The sequence below is a fragment of the Ostrinia nubilalis genome, chromosome 2, assembly GCF_963855985.1.
Source record: "Ostrinia nubilalis chromosome 2, ilOstNubi1.1, whole genome shotgun sequence".
In the NCBI taxonomy this organism is placed as follows: Eukaryota; Metazoa; Arthropoda; class Insecta; order Lepidoptera; family Crambidae; genus Ostrinia; species Ostrinia nubilalis.
Genome location: NC_087089.1, coordinates 262,932 through 279,786, shown reverse-complemented (window position 1 = coordinate 279,786; position 16,855 = coordinate 262,932). Strand labels below are relative to the sequence as shown.

Sequence of the window (16,855 nt, the reverse complement as noted above, 5' to 3'; positions counted from 1 at the left end):
TTAGTTTTCCGCAACATGGCGAGGGTTTTTATGTTCCTGGTCAGGCTATAAGGTTCAAGTTTCAGCAATTTCAGCGATTGAAAAAGATAGCAGATCTCAATAAAAATAATTTTAACAGACTGAAGGACATGAAATGTACGAAATTGAACCTAAAATACGAATGGTGCGTACGCAACTGGGTCACACTTCTTACTGTTACCAGTATCAATGATGACGAATATGAACTAGATTCAAACGAGGATGTGTCCGTAACTGTAACAATAGCGATTTGAAAAGTCATCATCAATTTGTTCATACGGTAATGATTGCTTCCAATACAATTAAGCTGATTAACTTTTTTGGATTCCACACAATGGTTCGCCGGTACCGGCACACGTTGCGACTCTCGATGTGAGTTTGGTATTCGTTTTTATAGATCTTATGACAGAACTAACAATACTAATGTCTGGATGAAAAAGCAACTATTATTTCCTGTTGATTGTCTCTTCATGAGCAGCAAAGATTTCATGTTTTTTCGCCTATAAATGGATAAATTTTACACTACTTACGGAATAGGCATGATTTATGATTAATAAAAATCATTAGATAAGAAACAAAACATAGCCTTGTAAAACCACACAAGAAAAGAAAACAATAAATCAACTTTTGATGCAAATTCCTAAAAAGGAATTGATAATTTTGGTCAGTTGAGTCATGATTCTTGTTTGTATTACCAATAGGTACCTATTGCTTTCAATATTCCTACTGCTTCTTTTATCTAAAAGAAGATACAGAAGTTGGAAGGGTGATATCACTGCACTGCGAGAAGGAGGCAATTATTCTAATAATGACGCTGATATCAGAGGACTTACAAGTAGCGTAAGTAAAATGAAAATAGAAACTGACCGATACAATTTAAGCAAGCTTTATGAAGATAATAAGACGAAGAAGAACATAATCGGAGAATAATATCTACGACGACGACGGAAAATAATCAGTAGAGGCATATTTAAGAACAACTGTATTAGGATAAAAGTCAAATGTAATCTTGTGTAAATACAGTGTGTCATAATCGTAAGTAGCGTGGGCGATGCGCGGGCGGCTGACACGGCAAGCAGAGCGGAACGCGGCGCGAGCCATGCCGCGCGCCCATTGTGCGCGTGCGCAGCTTCCGCGGGACACGCTAAACCATCTACTACGTTAACACTACTATTCATCTATTTTCCAGTAAAGATAGTAGGTAACACTATCCGAGGTAAAATAGCCTGTCACTACTGTGGGTCGATATCGAGATGAAGATTGAAATATGGATTTAATTACAGATAAGGAGATGCAGAATGTAGAGTAAAGAGAATGATTGTTGTACGTTTGTGATCATAAAGTTCTGCGACTAAACTGTGTGCCTACCATGAGTTTACGTTAGGTGTGCTCGCTAGCGACTGCGTAAAAAAATGACATTTAAATGTATGACATATTGTGCAGCGCCCCTAGTGGCTACTTTCAAGAAATAAAATCTTCATAGAATTTTTTGACGTATTCGCTAGCGAGCTCACCTAACGTAAACTCATGGTAGGCACACTGAGTAATAACCACATTTTGAAAATCGAATATGGCAAATTAAGTAAAGTGAAATGCGAATCACAATAATAGGTAAAATAATTAATTAATTATGCAATCAAAGAACTAATTATAAGAAATGATGTTATGGAAGGAATACTCAAATGTTCTCAAGAATGAGGAACTCATTAAGTGCGATGGTCCGGCGGATGATGCTAATAACCACGATAGACACTTTCTACTACTCGGTCGCGCCGGTCGGTAGGAGGTGACCCCTTTAGATTCGTGTCCGAGCAAATTCATCAACACGTGTGCATGAGTTAATCCGACACATTTGGTTCTAGACAGACTCCAAGCTATTAGTTTTAAGTTGGCCAACATACATTCATTAGTTTCAATCCATTGCGTCAGATTCATCGCCAGCTCATTTTAGCGCACCATAGATGGTTCATCGAACAAAAGATAATGACTTTGAGAAGTAGAATAGAAATGTTTGGTTGCTAAATAAGCGCTAAAATCTATTTACACAACATTAGCAGCGGATTACTAAAATGGGGGCCCTTGACCGTATTTTTTATCGATTCCAAATGTGACACGTGACGATGCTGCCGATCGCGGTCTCCAGGTCAGCGATAGCGAGAGTGCTGCGTGTGGAGTGACAGCCGCCGTGACGCCGTGACAATGCGGATTGTTTCGCGTACCTATGCGGAGAAATCGCACGTCAAGTACGTGATGTAGGATATTATAAACATATCGCATAGTAATAGATTCTGCGTAGGTGGCCGGTGAAATTATGCCGTCGTTTGCTACTCGTCGGACAGTACAGACTGGCCACGATAAGCTATCAGATAAATGTTTATCACTTAATGTTACACTACATAATCCGCTCGATATGCCAGCAAGGGCACACCACACTCAATCAATGAAGTCGCAAATTCTTCTACAAGGTTAGCTTTGTATTTTCAGATTTCAGGTACCCACCTAAGAATCATCAAATGAGTAACTTTGTTCACTAACAAATTTCTCAATGCTTATAATGAAGGACGGGTCTTAAAGCATCTCGTTCGACCATATTGAGTGTCCGTCCAGGCTCGGAATAAATTCGCGTTCCCACCGCAATGGCATGTGGAACTGGTTCCTGCTCGCTTGCCCGTAAGTAAAGCAAACATGCCCCCGCCGCATGACGGGATGCCGACGTAAAGACTGGCGCACAAAAATGAAGCCGGTCCATTTTCCACGGTAAACGATAGAGATGATTGAAATATATTAGCGAATAGGAATTGAACATAGAAAATAATTAGGAAAATATCCATTTGGTCCTACTATGACGAAAAGATTGTGAAAGGCTCTGTTACATTTATGTATTTTATGAAAAATATGTATAATTAAAAAAATAAGATGAAAAAATAAGAGACAATGCATGTAGCCTGCTGGCTGATTGGACTGGTTCTTCCCTCGCTATTCAATAAATAAACCAAGGTGAGGTCTAAGTCGACACACGAGATGCACGGTGTAAAGCCTAGACTATACTAACCAACTTTCGCTGTTACTAAACCAGTTAAACTAAAAAACTAACATCATGCCATACAAATAAACCTTTAAAGAAGTGCGCAATCTATTCAGGACAATCCGAGCGGTTGATGAATGACCGAGAAGTTACACAAAAGGCGTGAAACGTGATACAATCTTAAGAATCTGGTCTAGCCTGATGTTCTTTTACAGTAGTCTCTACATTCTACAAAAGCGAAAAAAGAAACGAATTATTTTTTTTTCAAATCAAATCATTTATTGCATTGCATTACATGTGGTTTGATAGTCATGGTTTTTCATTTGGCGGAACGTCAATAATTCGTGTTTATTGACGGTTAAGCAGCGTGTTCCTGATTAAGTTAGGTAGGAATTGTAGAAGGAACGAGTACAGTTATTTAAAACATGTACGGCACGAAATCTAGTCATTACACTGGAGCGGCTTTTCTAACGATTTCGATTGCTGTTGAGTTTTTATTCTTCAAAACTTTCTACAACTTATTTTTTTAAAATATTATAAAGCTAAAGAGTTTATTTGTTTGGTTGAACGTGCTAGCTTATTTGTCGAGAAAGGCTTTAGGGAATTATATCTTCACGCTACGACAAATATGAGCAGAACATCAATGTGAAATGAAAAAATATTCAAACAATTTTCACACGTACGAAGTCGCGGGCATAGCTAGTGTTTGAAAAGGAAAAACCACGTTGGTCACATTGTCAGCGAGTGAGCTCCCCGCCTTACAGCGGCGCGCCGGACCGGTCCAGTTTGACGGTGCAGCAGCCTCTTACCGCCTCTGGTGATGGTAATTACTGAACATTGACATTTATGTCCGACATTTTTGTCCGCCACAATGTGCCGAGACGCTAACAAATGTGATACATAAAGCAAATCTGACCTTTTTCGGTGGAAAAGATCACCGCGCAACGGTTAAAACTTAAAAAGCTGAGAAATACACTCGTTCTCTCTGAATCTTTTAAAGGAAGACTCGCCCTCTTTTTAAATATAGAATTCATAAGAATGTTACATAATAAACCGACTATTTAACTTTGTGAAGATATAATTTGAGATGCAAGATGATTATTATTGTTGATTCAATGTTTAGTGGTAGATCGACTTGATCTATTGCGAAATTAGACATCGTTACGTTATGTCGTTAGCGATAGCTCTTTAAGGTCGTTATCGCGATCGCCGACGAAGTACTTTCGATGATTAACATCCAGCAAAAGTAAAACTTCGCGTGTCACGGAACGCGTATAGTATATCGGTTTACTAATTGCTATTATAAATAAAACTTTCAACGACAACAACGTTGAAAGGTATGCATGTTTGTGCATTCCAATGCGTTATTCGGACAGTTTTAGTTGCTCAAAATAAATAAATAAACTTGTAGACTGTGTAATCTGTCTCAGTGACATTGTTTACGACGCACTTGATACATTCTGACTTATAAAACTATATTTACTAATTAGAATTTCAACTGTCACATTATAGGATTATTATTAGTAATTAGTTATATTGTTATAAACACTTTATTTACAGTTCAACTACAAGTAATGGTCGACATACTTAGTGCAGAGAGCGCATTATGCGGGTGTTTAGTGAATTGCATTCAGCTCAGTACTATTGCTAATGTAGGTAACCAACCACACACCACAGAAATCTGAAACCGGAAGGCTGTAAAGTAAGTAAAATCGATTAATTTTCATTGTTTGTTCGGCGAGTTTATTGTCCAGCGCTATCGAGCTGCGCCCACGCATCGGCGCGATATTAACGACCGCTTGCAAATTCCATTCCTGGAAGTCGATTCAGCTGTTCGCGATTTACAAGTATTGTCCGAAACGCTGCCGTTATGTCTTCATGGCCCAAATCAAAGAGCAAACAAAAATACGTGACTAACGGTCGGCGAGGGTATTGGTCTGGATCTAGAGCACGTACTTATCAAGTTTTCATCACTATCGGAAAAATCAAACCTAACTCCGACTGAATGTTTAATGACGTTGTCAATGCTATATTGTCTTTGACTCGTATAGTAGGAAAAGTATACAGACTACTCATGGGTCATACGGGATACAGTAATTATTAGTCTTTTCTGGTCTATAAGCCACTAGTAGATATACAATACATACATTAGACCAGTGTTTTTCAACCTGTGGGTCGCGACCCCTTGGGGGGTCGCGAAGCCTCTATAGGGGGGTCGCGAGAGGTCGTAAAAACTACCTTAGTAAAAAAACATTAGTTACAAAGACAGAATTATCGGAGATCTAATTATGCAAATGCATTAAAATGTTGTATGGATTGAAGTAAAAACCAAAATCTCCTCTTGTCAACACGCAATGGAGAGAAGTATCTTAAAACTAAGAAGAATACAAAAGACTAGAAACACAGACATCCGTATGAAAACTAAATTATCAGATGCTCTTAAATTTAGCCTAAAACAGAAGTGGAACTGGGCAGGTCATTTGGCAAGATATAAAGATAAGAGGTGGACCTATCAAACAACAAAATGGCAAGGCCCAAAAGGCAAAAGAAACGTAGGACGGCCGAAGAAAAGATGGGCCGATGACATAACAAACAAGGCAGGGAAAAATTGGATGCACATAGCCAGCGACAGGGAAAGGTGGAAAAAGATGGAGGAGGCTTTACCCAAGTGGGGCCACAAACAAGAGATACAGATTAATTGAATGAAACTGTCAAAGTCAAAGTCAAAGTCAAAGTCAAAATTTCTTTATTTGTTTAGACTAATAAATAGTTCTTACAAATCGTCATTTTGCTCTTAAGGAGCCTCTACATGTCTCATAATCTTTTTACCCTACCAGCGCTTCGAGACCAACATTTGGCAAGTGCTGAGAAGAAGCGCCGCAACAAACTCAGTCACCACTGTCTGCCGGTTAATATAAATAAATAGAAATAGCAGGTACATTCGATTCAGGAGCAGTTCACTGAATTTACCATGCATTCTTGTATAGTGTATCTTATAAGAATGGGTATACAAAATTGCGTGGCATATTAAACAAGGTAGTGACGTGCTAATATCTAGACTTACAGATTACATACTCAAATACTAGTAGAAATGACTCGCATACATAAGTTGGAATAACTTGGATTGACCAGTCCCCGAAAGCAGCGCCTGTTCACAGACATGACGAGTGAACCAGCCATCGCTTCACTCGACCATATTAGAGGGAATGTAACGACCCGCCTCACTACGCCACCACCCCAGAGACATTTTAGTGAGAATGACAATACCAAGTTATCTCTTAGAGAAAAAAAAAAACTAATAATAAAGCTAAGTAACAGTCCAGATTGAGAAGCATGACACTATAACATTTTAGAAAATTAGATTAGTTTATACATTACTTAAAATTACTGTAAAAATGTGGAATATAAAGCTATAATAATAATAATGGATTGAAGTATTCGGTCCCTATAAACATCTTTGTAACATTATAAAATGCATGAAAAAAAGCGAACGGTCGGGGGGTCGCCAAATATTTTTTCATGCTAGGGGGTCGTGTCATGAAAAAGGTTGAAAAACACTGGACGGCCGAATTGGTAAGGCTTCTGTTGCGTGGGGTGGGGATTTGCTCATAAGTCATAATTAGCGTAAAGTTGCGCAAACGACGCGTCGCGCAATCATGATAATAAGATGTTAAAATTATGCGAAAATTATGAGTTACTAGCATGTCAAACGGGATCAATACATAACTTAGAATAACCGGAGTCGCTCTTGCAAAGGGTTAAATTCTTAAATTCGTGGAAAGACAACTTTCACGATGGATCAGCTCATGTCTGCCTAATATTGTTAATGCGATTGTTGGAAGAACTATTTAGGTTACACGATGTGGTTTTAGCACAATGAACTACACAAATCATCATCAATCACAATCAATCATCAATCCAATTGAAAAAAACTAATAGCATTTTAAGAATGTTAATGTTTAGTTAGTATTTATCAAATAACTCGACTGCTAATCGCGACCAATTAGGTTTTTTTATCATTACTATATTCCCTTAATCAAAGAAGCTCAATACCAGTAATTGAGGCTGCATAATGAGCGCTTACGTGTTAATTACATGGACGTATGTAAACACTCTCTCCGCTGGGAAGCGTTTTTTGGCAGCTCTATTGTGCGGTAGAAAGCGGGACTATTGGAGACACACGTCATCTGATTATAACGCGGTAATTTCAAGATATTACACAAAAACGCGTGTCGGATCAGCGATCGTTTCGTTAGGTAATTCGTATACGCAAGTGCTTTTTATTGAGTGTTTGATTGTGATTCCCATGTCTAATCTTCAGCAATTATGGTAAAGTCCCACATGCTATTGCCGAGGAACTTTAGGTCTTGTGTTGTGAAGGCAACAATTGTAGGATCCACATCAGTGTTTGCGAATCGGTTCAAATCTTGGGAGCTTGTAGCTACTAAGAATAAATATGATTATATTTTTAAAGTGAAACATTAAATTCTAGATTGCATTATAAGATAAGTACCCAATTTAAATTTCGCAGGACATATTTGGGGAGGGCTTTGTCCAGCAGTGGAGTCTTACGACTGATAAGAAATTAATCTCTTTGAGGCTTAGTGGGAGTCAGTGGTAAGAACAAGAAACGCTGTGGGTTCGAGTCTGAGAAAATATATGCTGGTATAGCATAAAAAGATAGCCGTTGATTTGAAGTTCAGCTAGGCTAGTTTATCTCAGTGAGTCATATAATCGTGGAGTAAAGATAAATAAAAGTTCGCAGTAACCGACATGACCAGTCAATAAATAACATTTTTTATCTACTTCCTGCATTTTATCTGAATTACAACGGTACTTGCTAATAAATCGGCCAACATTCATGTCCCGTGAGTGTTTAATCAATACAATCCAAAGAACGAGATATTTTTTGCGAGATAGAATAGAGACATGGATACCAAAGAGTTCTAACTGGATCGAGTTTTTATTAACCACCGAACATAGAAAACATCTTTTCGCGAACATAGAACGCACCTAGACCTATTTTTATAAACAGTTTCTCCAGATTGTCAGTGTGAATCGCTCAAGACGTCTAAGCTACAGTATCTTGGACTTAACGGAGTCTAGGTTTCCTATTGCTTTTTGCCTTACTCTAAATGGTTTCAGAGAAAAATAGAAAACATGATCAGAGTCCATGGAAAGGTGGACAAACGGGAAACTTTATATGGGTATTGAAATAAGTAGAGTACCTACATAACATTGGAAGGAGTAGATTTTTACGAATAAAAGTTTGGAACAAATATTCAATATTAAAAGAAAAAAACAATTCTAATCCACAAGGGATTAATCGACAAAGCCTTCTTAAAAATAAATGTCACTTATCACACTCTCACGTGGTTTGATAACATATTTTGGATTAAACGAAGTCGCAAGTAGCCCCAAGAAGTATTGCAGCAATAAATAAATATGTCGATAATACTAATTGCTCGGACAATGTACATATTGATATGTAATGGCGTTGATTTGTGCGCGCTTGCGCTTGCGGGGCACGATTAATTAATATGCAATTAGTCACCAAGGAAACGGCAAACAATAACCCACATTACCACTGATATTAACTGGAATTTATTGAGTAAACAAATAAATTGAATTATTTATTTGCCGACAAAACTTATTGGAATGTCATTTGCGCAAACAATGGAGACAACTGGAAATCACTCAAAATTTACTGAAGACATGAAAGTAGATACCGTTACAGATAACAGAGTTATACCGTATAATTTTATTTTTGGGGAAAATTACTTACGTAAGACGCCTCTAGCCCTAAATATTCGCTTTAGCGATTGCGATAGCGATAGCTTTAAGCGATTGTTCAAGTGTGGTACCTATTTCTATTCTGTCGCGCTTTTCAGTAAGATTTGCTTACAAGCTTTCTATAATAAACCTATCATTTCAAAAGCTGTACGTGAGCCAAAGCACTTTAACAAGATTCAACGACACGTTAGAAACTTAATGCCAGTTATACAAATGAGTATGAATACGCAAGCAGAGCGAAGAGCAAGGAAATGATAGTAAGTTGCGTCTCCAAAATCACTTAACATGTAAAAGCTGTAGAGAAGCTGCAGTGTGCCCGTATCAAAATTTCAGCTGCTAAAAATGTTTATGCAATGAAGAGGATAGGTAAACAGTAGAACTGGGGCTGGAGTATTCTTAAGTGAACCTGACTGCAAAGGACTGCTACTGTGGATGGATTGCTCGCGTTCTCGACCAATGAAAACATATCCTTAGACCATTATAGCTCGTCTGCTAGATTTTTTTATAACGGAGTGAAGCTATTCCACGTGCTTACACTGTGAGCAGTGGAGTTAATGCCGTCTGAGCCGGAGCGGACAATGCGCGATCGGTGTATAGTACTTACTAGCTGACCCGGCGAACTTTGTTCCGCCTTAATGGCAATAAATAAGCAGACTTTTTTTTTAATTTCGAACGGGATAAAAAGTATCCTATGTCCTTCTCCTGGCTCTAAACTACCTCCCTGACAATTTTCAGCTAAATCGGTTCAGCCGTTCTTGAGTTATAAGTGGAGTAACTAACACGACTTTCTTTTATATATATATAGATATAGATATAGATTGAGCAGTTGGCCGTCCTCGCTTCAAATAGCCCATTTTTGGGCAATTCATTGGTGTTGAACATGCAATCGTGCGACACAAATTACCAATTTACAATATGTATATTATATAATATACAGAATTCATGTAATTGTATCTAAAGAATTTTGACTTACGTAGTAACTGCCTTACTTAAATAATTACAGGATTGAAAATTCTCTACTCTACACTATATACCATTACATGTACCCAATAAAAAAAAATGTATTTATTTTGTTTGTTCATGAAATTAACCTGAGCCAGGCCCGAGGACTGTCACCCCGCCCGCGTGCAAGCTGAAGCGGAACATTCAACGTTAATTTACACCTTTAATATTAATATTTTGGATCAAAAATAATAAAGTTTGTTTCCTTAGTTAAATTGTACACAGTTTTCGAATTTTTAAATATTTTAAAACAAAATCATTGGCTGCATTTGTCTGTTGCGATGAACTTAAAAACCACTGACCGGAATTTCATGTAGTTTTTACCAATATGTAGATGGAGTGGGGGAAGCTTATGTTCAGCAGTGGACGGTCTGGGCTGAGATAATGATGATGAGAGTGATTCATGAGGGAGGTTCAGTTCAATACAATTTGTCAAGAAGAAAATTGTAGGACAGTTTTTATCCCGGTTTTTGAAAGGTGGATGCGTCTGATAGTCTTTCTGTGTCAAACTGATATAAGCGAAGCTGCGGGCAAAATAATCTAGTTTAATTTCAATTAAAATTTTAAAGGAATTAAGGTTCCGGGACATTTGGAGGTCAAGGATTTTGCTTTGTAGCTGAGAATGGACAGTAAATAGAACAGTTGTATTAATAAATTGAATTGTTAGCTGTATCAGGTCAGGTGTGCTTATAATAATTTAATTTTATCATATTTATCGGTAAGTATCGATAAATTCGGGTTTTAATTAGAAGGAAATAGATATTCAGGTTCGCGTAGCCTTGGCATTAAAGCAATTACGACCAATTGCTTCTGGTCTGTCGTGTTCAAGTGCGCGCGCGCAATTAGCGCATGCCGATATAACGCATGTAATTCATCGTGAAATGCATCGATTACGTCTGACGATCGACTTACTCGAATATCAACTTTTTACCTACTTAGCCATTAGCGTTAATATTTTGATTATGCAAATAAAATTGCACATTTAAAAGATGACGAAATTGTCATTTATTAGCATAAACGAGTCGTCGTCGAATAATGTATTATAGGTAAAGCTTGTGCAACGGGTCAAACTCGTCACACTAGACAGTTTTATTTATTTATTTATTGTATTTGTCTCGATCTTGGGACTGCTTGATTTTTTTGTGTTCATGTGTCAATAATAAAGTCCTGTTGGAAACGAGATGATTTTAAGTCTAATTTTACTTACACATAGGTAAGTATATCAATGTTAACGTTGGGATATACGACACCGGCTCACGGTCGCGATCGCGAACTTGCCGCTTCACTTAGCGTGGGTCAGTTGGACAGATCTGTGCAGTATGCACGTAACAAAACTGTATACGATTACGATTACGATGTGATAACGCGAATAGGCCCTTTGATTAGCTCCCAGCACTGGTATCGCAGAGCAGGTGCTGCCGAAACCGAGAGTGGTCCGCGGAGGTCACGGGTTTCACCGCCGACCCAGCGCGTCGCACGCATCCACTTTCACCGTTTGGTAGAAAATGTTTTTATTTGCATAGCGTTACGCAACCGATCATTTCACGAATCGATTCTCGCGGCAGGTGGAAAGCGGAATCGTGCCGAGTGCTGCGGCCTATTGGGACTGCCTACACGGTTAATTAATGGTTCATGTAATAAAAGTTAAGAGTGACGACGCAAAAGTAACAGTATTTCCAATCGGAATTTTTGGTTAGAAATAGTATACAAAATATTAGACCAAATGTGTTTAAAAATGATGTAATGATGATGTTAAGAAAACAGATGCAGCATTAAGTAATTTAGAGAGTATTTCTAATTGAACTAGCAAATAGCAAGATGTCATTTCACAAGATTCTTCCTTTTGTACCTTGATTGGTAGGTAATTATTTCTGCTTGGGACCATGCCGTGAAAGCTTTGCGGTCAGCTGGCTCTTGGCGATTCACTCTAAATGTCAGAAGGGCAATCACGCAGTAAATTCGACAGTATCTATCTTCCTAAGCGGTCCGGTTACGCTGCGCGTCAGCTGCAGCGCGCGGTCAGGTGGCAAATTGCATCGCGGGATCGCAAGGGAACCAGATTGTAGAAGTGATAGATTAATATCAACAAAACTACCTCCAAAATATGGTACACACATGAGCTGAGTAGATTACGTCGCTTTTAAACGAGTCCATCAATTTCATCCATCAGATTCAATCAATTCTTTAGGCTTAAAAATAAGTTTATAGTGGCTGAAATCTGACATCAGCTATCATGATTACCCACGCATTTTGAACGTTAAAAAATATTAAACGGTAGCGTCAGACGACTATTGACGAGAGAAGAATGCTAATTATTACGCAAACGTTCGAGCTTCGGCATCTCGGATGCTATTCTGTCTTTTGTTCCTAGGAAGTGCTAAGCAGGCGCGCGGCGGCATGTAAATGACGCTTATCTAACAAGCTCAGCTCGTCATTAAATTGTCTTTATAGTTTGAATGAATACAAGATAGGTTTAAATAATTAGGTTTATCAAGGGGAAAGTTGACCTTTAAAATTCTTTAAGGTGATGTTGATGTGTGCCAGTGCCTAATCTTCAATGTAATATGAAACAATTTACAGGATAATTAATATAATAAATAAATGATAGGAGATAGATACGTAACATCAAAGTAAGGTCGGAAGGAAGCCCGCGCGCATACCCGAGCAGCGGCGAACCGCGACCGGCGCAGGCGCATCTCGCGAGCAGCCTCCGCGCGGCGTATCGCGCCGTGATCTATGCGGGACGTGGACAAAAACTGAGAACGATGGCACCCGAATTGCGCAATCGATGCTCGCGCGCATTCAGAGCGTGACCACGCACCGTCGCGCGCCGTCGTTCGGGCGGCCGTTGTAAACCGGAGCAATTATGTAGTTTTAAAGACTCACCTTGATTTTGTTCCTCCGGCTGCCGCGGAGGATGATTCCGTCGTTCTCGATGTAGTCGGGCACCTCCTTGCGGTCGGAGAAGTTGAACACGATGGAGGTGGCGGCGGGCGGCGGCGCGCGCGGGCGGCGCGCGGGCCCGGGGCTGCCGCCCGCCCACGGCGCCGCGCCGCCCTTCGCCTCCTTCGTCTCCGCGGGCTTCTTCTCCCTGGGCTCCATTCTTTTCTCGCTGGAGCCGTTCCAGGCGCGCTCGATGTCGGCGCCGCCGAGACGCGACACGGGCTCCTCGGGGATCGGCCTCGGTTCGGCGAATCCGTTGGTCAGCGGTCGCTCGGCCTTCGGTCTCGTTTCGACGATCTCGGGCTCGCGGTCCGCGGGGGATTCGGGGCGGATCACGTCCGCGGTCTCGGGCGGGGAGCGCGGGATCGGTTCCACCATCGCCGCGGGCGGGGGTTCCCTCCTCTCGGGTCGGGGCTGCGGCGTCGGATCGGGCTCCGGCGGCGGGGACGCGAGCCGCGGCGTCGGCGGCGGCGGCGACGTGACCTTCCGGTCGAACTCCACGACGGGCTGCGGCTCCGGCGAGCGCACGGCGGGCGCGGGCATCGGGCGGATGACGCCGACGCGGCGCGCGCGCCCCACCAGCACCGGGTTGGCGGCGGCCAGCGGCGGCAGGTGCGAGCCGCGCCGCGGCGCCTCGAACGCGAAGCGCATCGACGAGCCGGCGCGCGCGATGCCCTCCAGCGCCGCGCGGGACACCGGCCGCGCCTCCGTCGACGCCGCCGCCGCCTCGGGCTCGTCGGCCGCCGGGGCGACGACGTCCACGAGCGGCGGCGTGGGCGAGCGCGGCGCGGGCCGCTGCGGGTCCCGCGGCTCCGGCGTGGACGTGCGCGAGGGCGCCTCGAGCCCGCGCAGCACGGCGGACACGCGCGCGGCCGGCGCCGGCCGCCGGGTCGGGGCGCTCTCGAACTTGCGCAGCGCCGCCCGCACGACGTCCGGGGGCGGGCGCTCGGCGTCGCGCAGCAGGGGCGCGGGGCGGCGCGGCGGGCGCGCGGCGCGGTCGGCGGGCGGGCGCGGCGCCGGCGGCGGCGGCGGCGGCGGGGGCGGCGAGGGCGCGGGCGGGTGCGGGTGCGGCGGGTCGTCGCGCGAGTCGAGCCGGCTGAGCGCGTCGACGGAGCGCGCGCGCTTGACGCAGTCGCGGCGGACGAGCGCGGCGGGCGGCGCGGCGACTGAGGCGGGGCGCGGGCGCGCGGCGGGCGGGCGCGGCGCGGGCGGCGGGCGCTCGTCCAGCAGGTGCTCGAGCGAGGCGGCGCGGCGCAGCACGGACGGGCGGCGGCGCGGCGCGTCGCGCAGCGCGAGGCTGAGGTAGCGCGACTTGAGGCGCTTGACGATGCCGGGCCCGTAGCGCAGCTCCTCGTCGTCGTCGTGGGCGGCGGGCGCGGGGGCTGGGGCGGGCGCGGGCGCGGGCGGCGCGGGGCGGGAGCGCGCGGCGCGGCGCTGCAGCAGCTCCCGCTTCCATTGTGGTAGCGCGCCGTTCGACATGCCTGGGCGGAATTGGATGGTCATTGATGCTTTGAAACTTTAGAGTGGAAAGTGAAAGATTTTAAAACGACAGTCCGCTGGATATGTTGCCGCCTCGAACGGTGTCAAAACGAAATAACTGTTCCTCATTAGCGCCGACATGAAAATTTGCTAATGAGAAAACGGTTGCCACTCTGATGACTAAAGTGAAATGTGATGCCCAAACATTTGCAGTGCACGCTGTTCAAACAGCGCTGACATGTGAGCGACCATTAACAAGCTATTATGAATTTAGATTGGTAGAACTGTGTAAAACAAGCAATTGAGATTCTTGTTTTATTTGACGTGGAAATGACAATAATTGCACATTTTAGAATACAAAATAAAAAAATCTGCCTAAAATGAGCATAAACTTTAATTCGAGTAAAAATGGGATGTGTGATGGAAAACTGAAGTTTGATTTTGTATTTAAGATGAGTAAACTAATCTTGTCTGGTGTTTATGAATTCAAATATTTACAACATAATTAACAAATGTAGTTAAATTCAATTGTAATCAGTTTATTATCATATTAGTGATAACTTTGTTTATGTAAATAATTTGTATCAAGCAATTTGTAGTGTTATATTTTTCTCTGAATGTGATATTGTGAGAAACTAAAGATAGCTTTATCATTTCCTTCCTTCATTCATGAATATAAAAAAGTGAATTATAGTGCAAACAGAAAAGAATAAAAATGTTATTGTTGGTTTATAATTAAAAAATAAAGATTGGGTTTAAAGTTAAACTTGATAACAGGTTTTCATGAAACCCCCTTACAGTGTTAGGGCAAATATAAATATCCTTGGACATTTTACACTGCGCCTCTATTCGCAAACTAAGCAAAGCTTGTACTATGGGTAATAGACGACGGGATAAACATACTTAAATCTTTTTTTTTTGTAAATACATACATATACATAGAAAACACCCAGACTCGTCACAGAAATAATAATTAAAATTCATCATTTCAATTTCTGCCCGGCCGGGAATCGAACCTGGGACCTCTCGGCAAAGTAGTCCGTTCTGAACCACTACACCAAACGGCCGACAATGACCATAATAATATCTAATTTCAATAAAATGTGACAGGAGACTCACCGAAGTCCTGCGAGGACTCGAGCATGGTCTCTACCATCATCTTGGATGCGCCCCCACAAGCAACTAAGGAGAAATATGCAACTGATTCAGAAAGCTTTAAACAAATACAAACACAAACAATATGTTAACTCGTGTCTTTCTTATAAAAATCTGCCTTTAATGTATAGGAAATTTTTTGCTACCAGTTGAAGAACAATAAAAGCTTTCTTTAAAGCATTTCTAGAAAAAATACCATAAATATAAAAGAGTCACTACTTCTAAAATGTTTGTATAAAAATGTTCGTTCGTTTCAGCCAAATGACGTCCACTGCTGGACAAAGGCCTCCTCCAAGGTTTTCCACAAAAATGTAAAAGCAAATAAATAACAAAAAAAAAATGATAGAAAAAGCAGCAACATTAAGATATTCATAGGGTTCAGTCATTGTTTACAAACCCATCAGTTATTTACATTCCTTATCAATTTTTAGTTCAGTTAAATGAAGGTTTAAGATACTGCAATAGTTTATCGACAAAGATCTCGACATTGAGTGATAACAGGCAGGAATGTTTGCATCGAAAGCTCGCGGCGTGTGGCGGCGACGTCGATGACCCCGCGGGCCGCGCCGGCCGCCGCACGCTGCCTGCGGATAACTGTCCGTCTGCACCCCGGCCAACAACAACAACCCAGCACGCCATCACATCACTGCATTCCATTCTGCTATCGCTTACCGAGCCGTCATTAAATCGCTCACCTGCTAACAATCCATTGATGTGCGATGAACTTTCAGACACTTTAATTATCCTACTCGAAGAACCTCACTTCGAAGCCATGCCACAAAAACGAAAGTATCCACACCGGTAAATCGTAACACGTCAAGCTATTGTAATGAACACACACGGCGAGTAATCACTACCGCTTTTCAGAAAACACCCTGGAACACTTTTTAACGAGTGGCCGATCACTTGTATCGATTTGTTTCACTTGTCACACAGCTGTTATCCGTTCATTTTAATTGATGTAACGCTAAAGCGATGTCACTATATGGTTTTAATCAGTCTGTGATTATTTATCTTTAATAATTAACGATATTTTAATCTAATTGTAAGTCCCGATAACACAAAACACAACCGAACAGTGACAGCACTTGGTTGACTGATGGAATTTGACAGAAAATTGAATGAACGTCGAAGAAATAGGAATGAGTGAGTGAGTAGTTTGGTTACGATACGATGAATCACAGAAATGGATTAGAGTAGATACAGCAAGTTGCTAGTCAAAGCGTGCCATTCCGATATGTCCAAATGGACATACATGGTCGAGTGATGTTCATGTAATCCGATTACAACAATCGGATACGATGATTTTACGAGGACAGTAGTACGAACACGGTAGAGAGAAGAAATTATTTACGGATTGAGAATTGTAATTAACAGCAAAGAGTAACAAATATGTAATTAAGTAGAATAAAGTAGCAGAAGAAGAATTATAAAACAAGT

General features: G+C 42.1%; 2 protein-coding genes and 1 long non-coding RNA gene across 3 annotated transcripts in view; 1 reads left to right on the top strand and 2 right to left on the bottom strand.

The window, feature by feature from the left end:
- LOC135077878 (uncharacterized) overlaps window positions 1–13,432 on the bottom strand; it is a 35,090-nt gene extending 21,658 nt beyond the window's left edge. The window contains exon 1 of the mRNA XM_063972421.1: window positions 12,725–13,432. Within this exon, the coding sequence (XP_063828491.1) occupies window positions 12,725–13,432 (708 nt within the window). The remainder of the gene's footprint in view (window positions 1–12,724) is intronic.
- A 19-nt stretch (window positions 13,433–13,451) lies between these two features.
- On the top strand, window positions 13,452–14,087 carry LOC135077868 (spidroin-1-like). The gene has a single exon (XM_063972412.1). It carries the CDS (start codon window positions 13,452–13,454, stop codon window positions 14,085–14,087), a length of 636 nt encoding a protein of 211 aa, XP_063828482.1.
- A 93-nt stretch (window positions 14,088–14,180) lies between these two features.
- On the bottom strand, window positions 14,181–16,506 carry LOC135079079 (uncharacterized). Its single transcript, XR_010258724.1, has 3 exons — window positions 16,111–16,506; window positions 15,380–15,442; window positions 14,181–14,262 (listed from the first exon to the last, which is right to left on the bottom strand). It is a non-coding gene; the product is annotated as an uncharacterized LOC135079079 (long non-coding RNA).
- Window positions 16,507–16,855: the final 349 nt, after the last annotated feature.

Coding starts and splice junctions, on each gene's coding strand:
- LOC135077868 (XM_063972412.1), top strand. CDS start 13,452: ATGCCCTCCAGCGCCGCGCGGGACACCGGCCGCGCCTCCGTCGACGCC.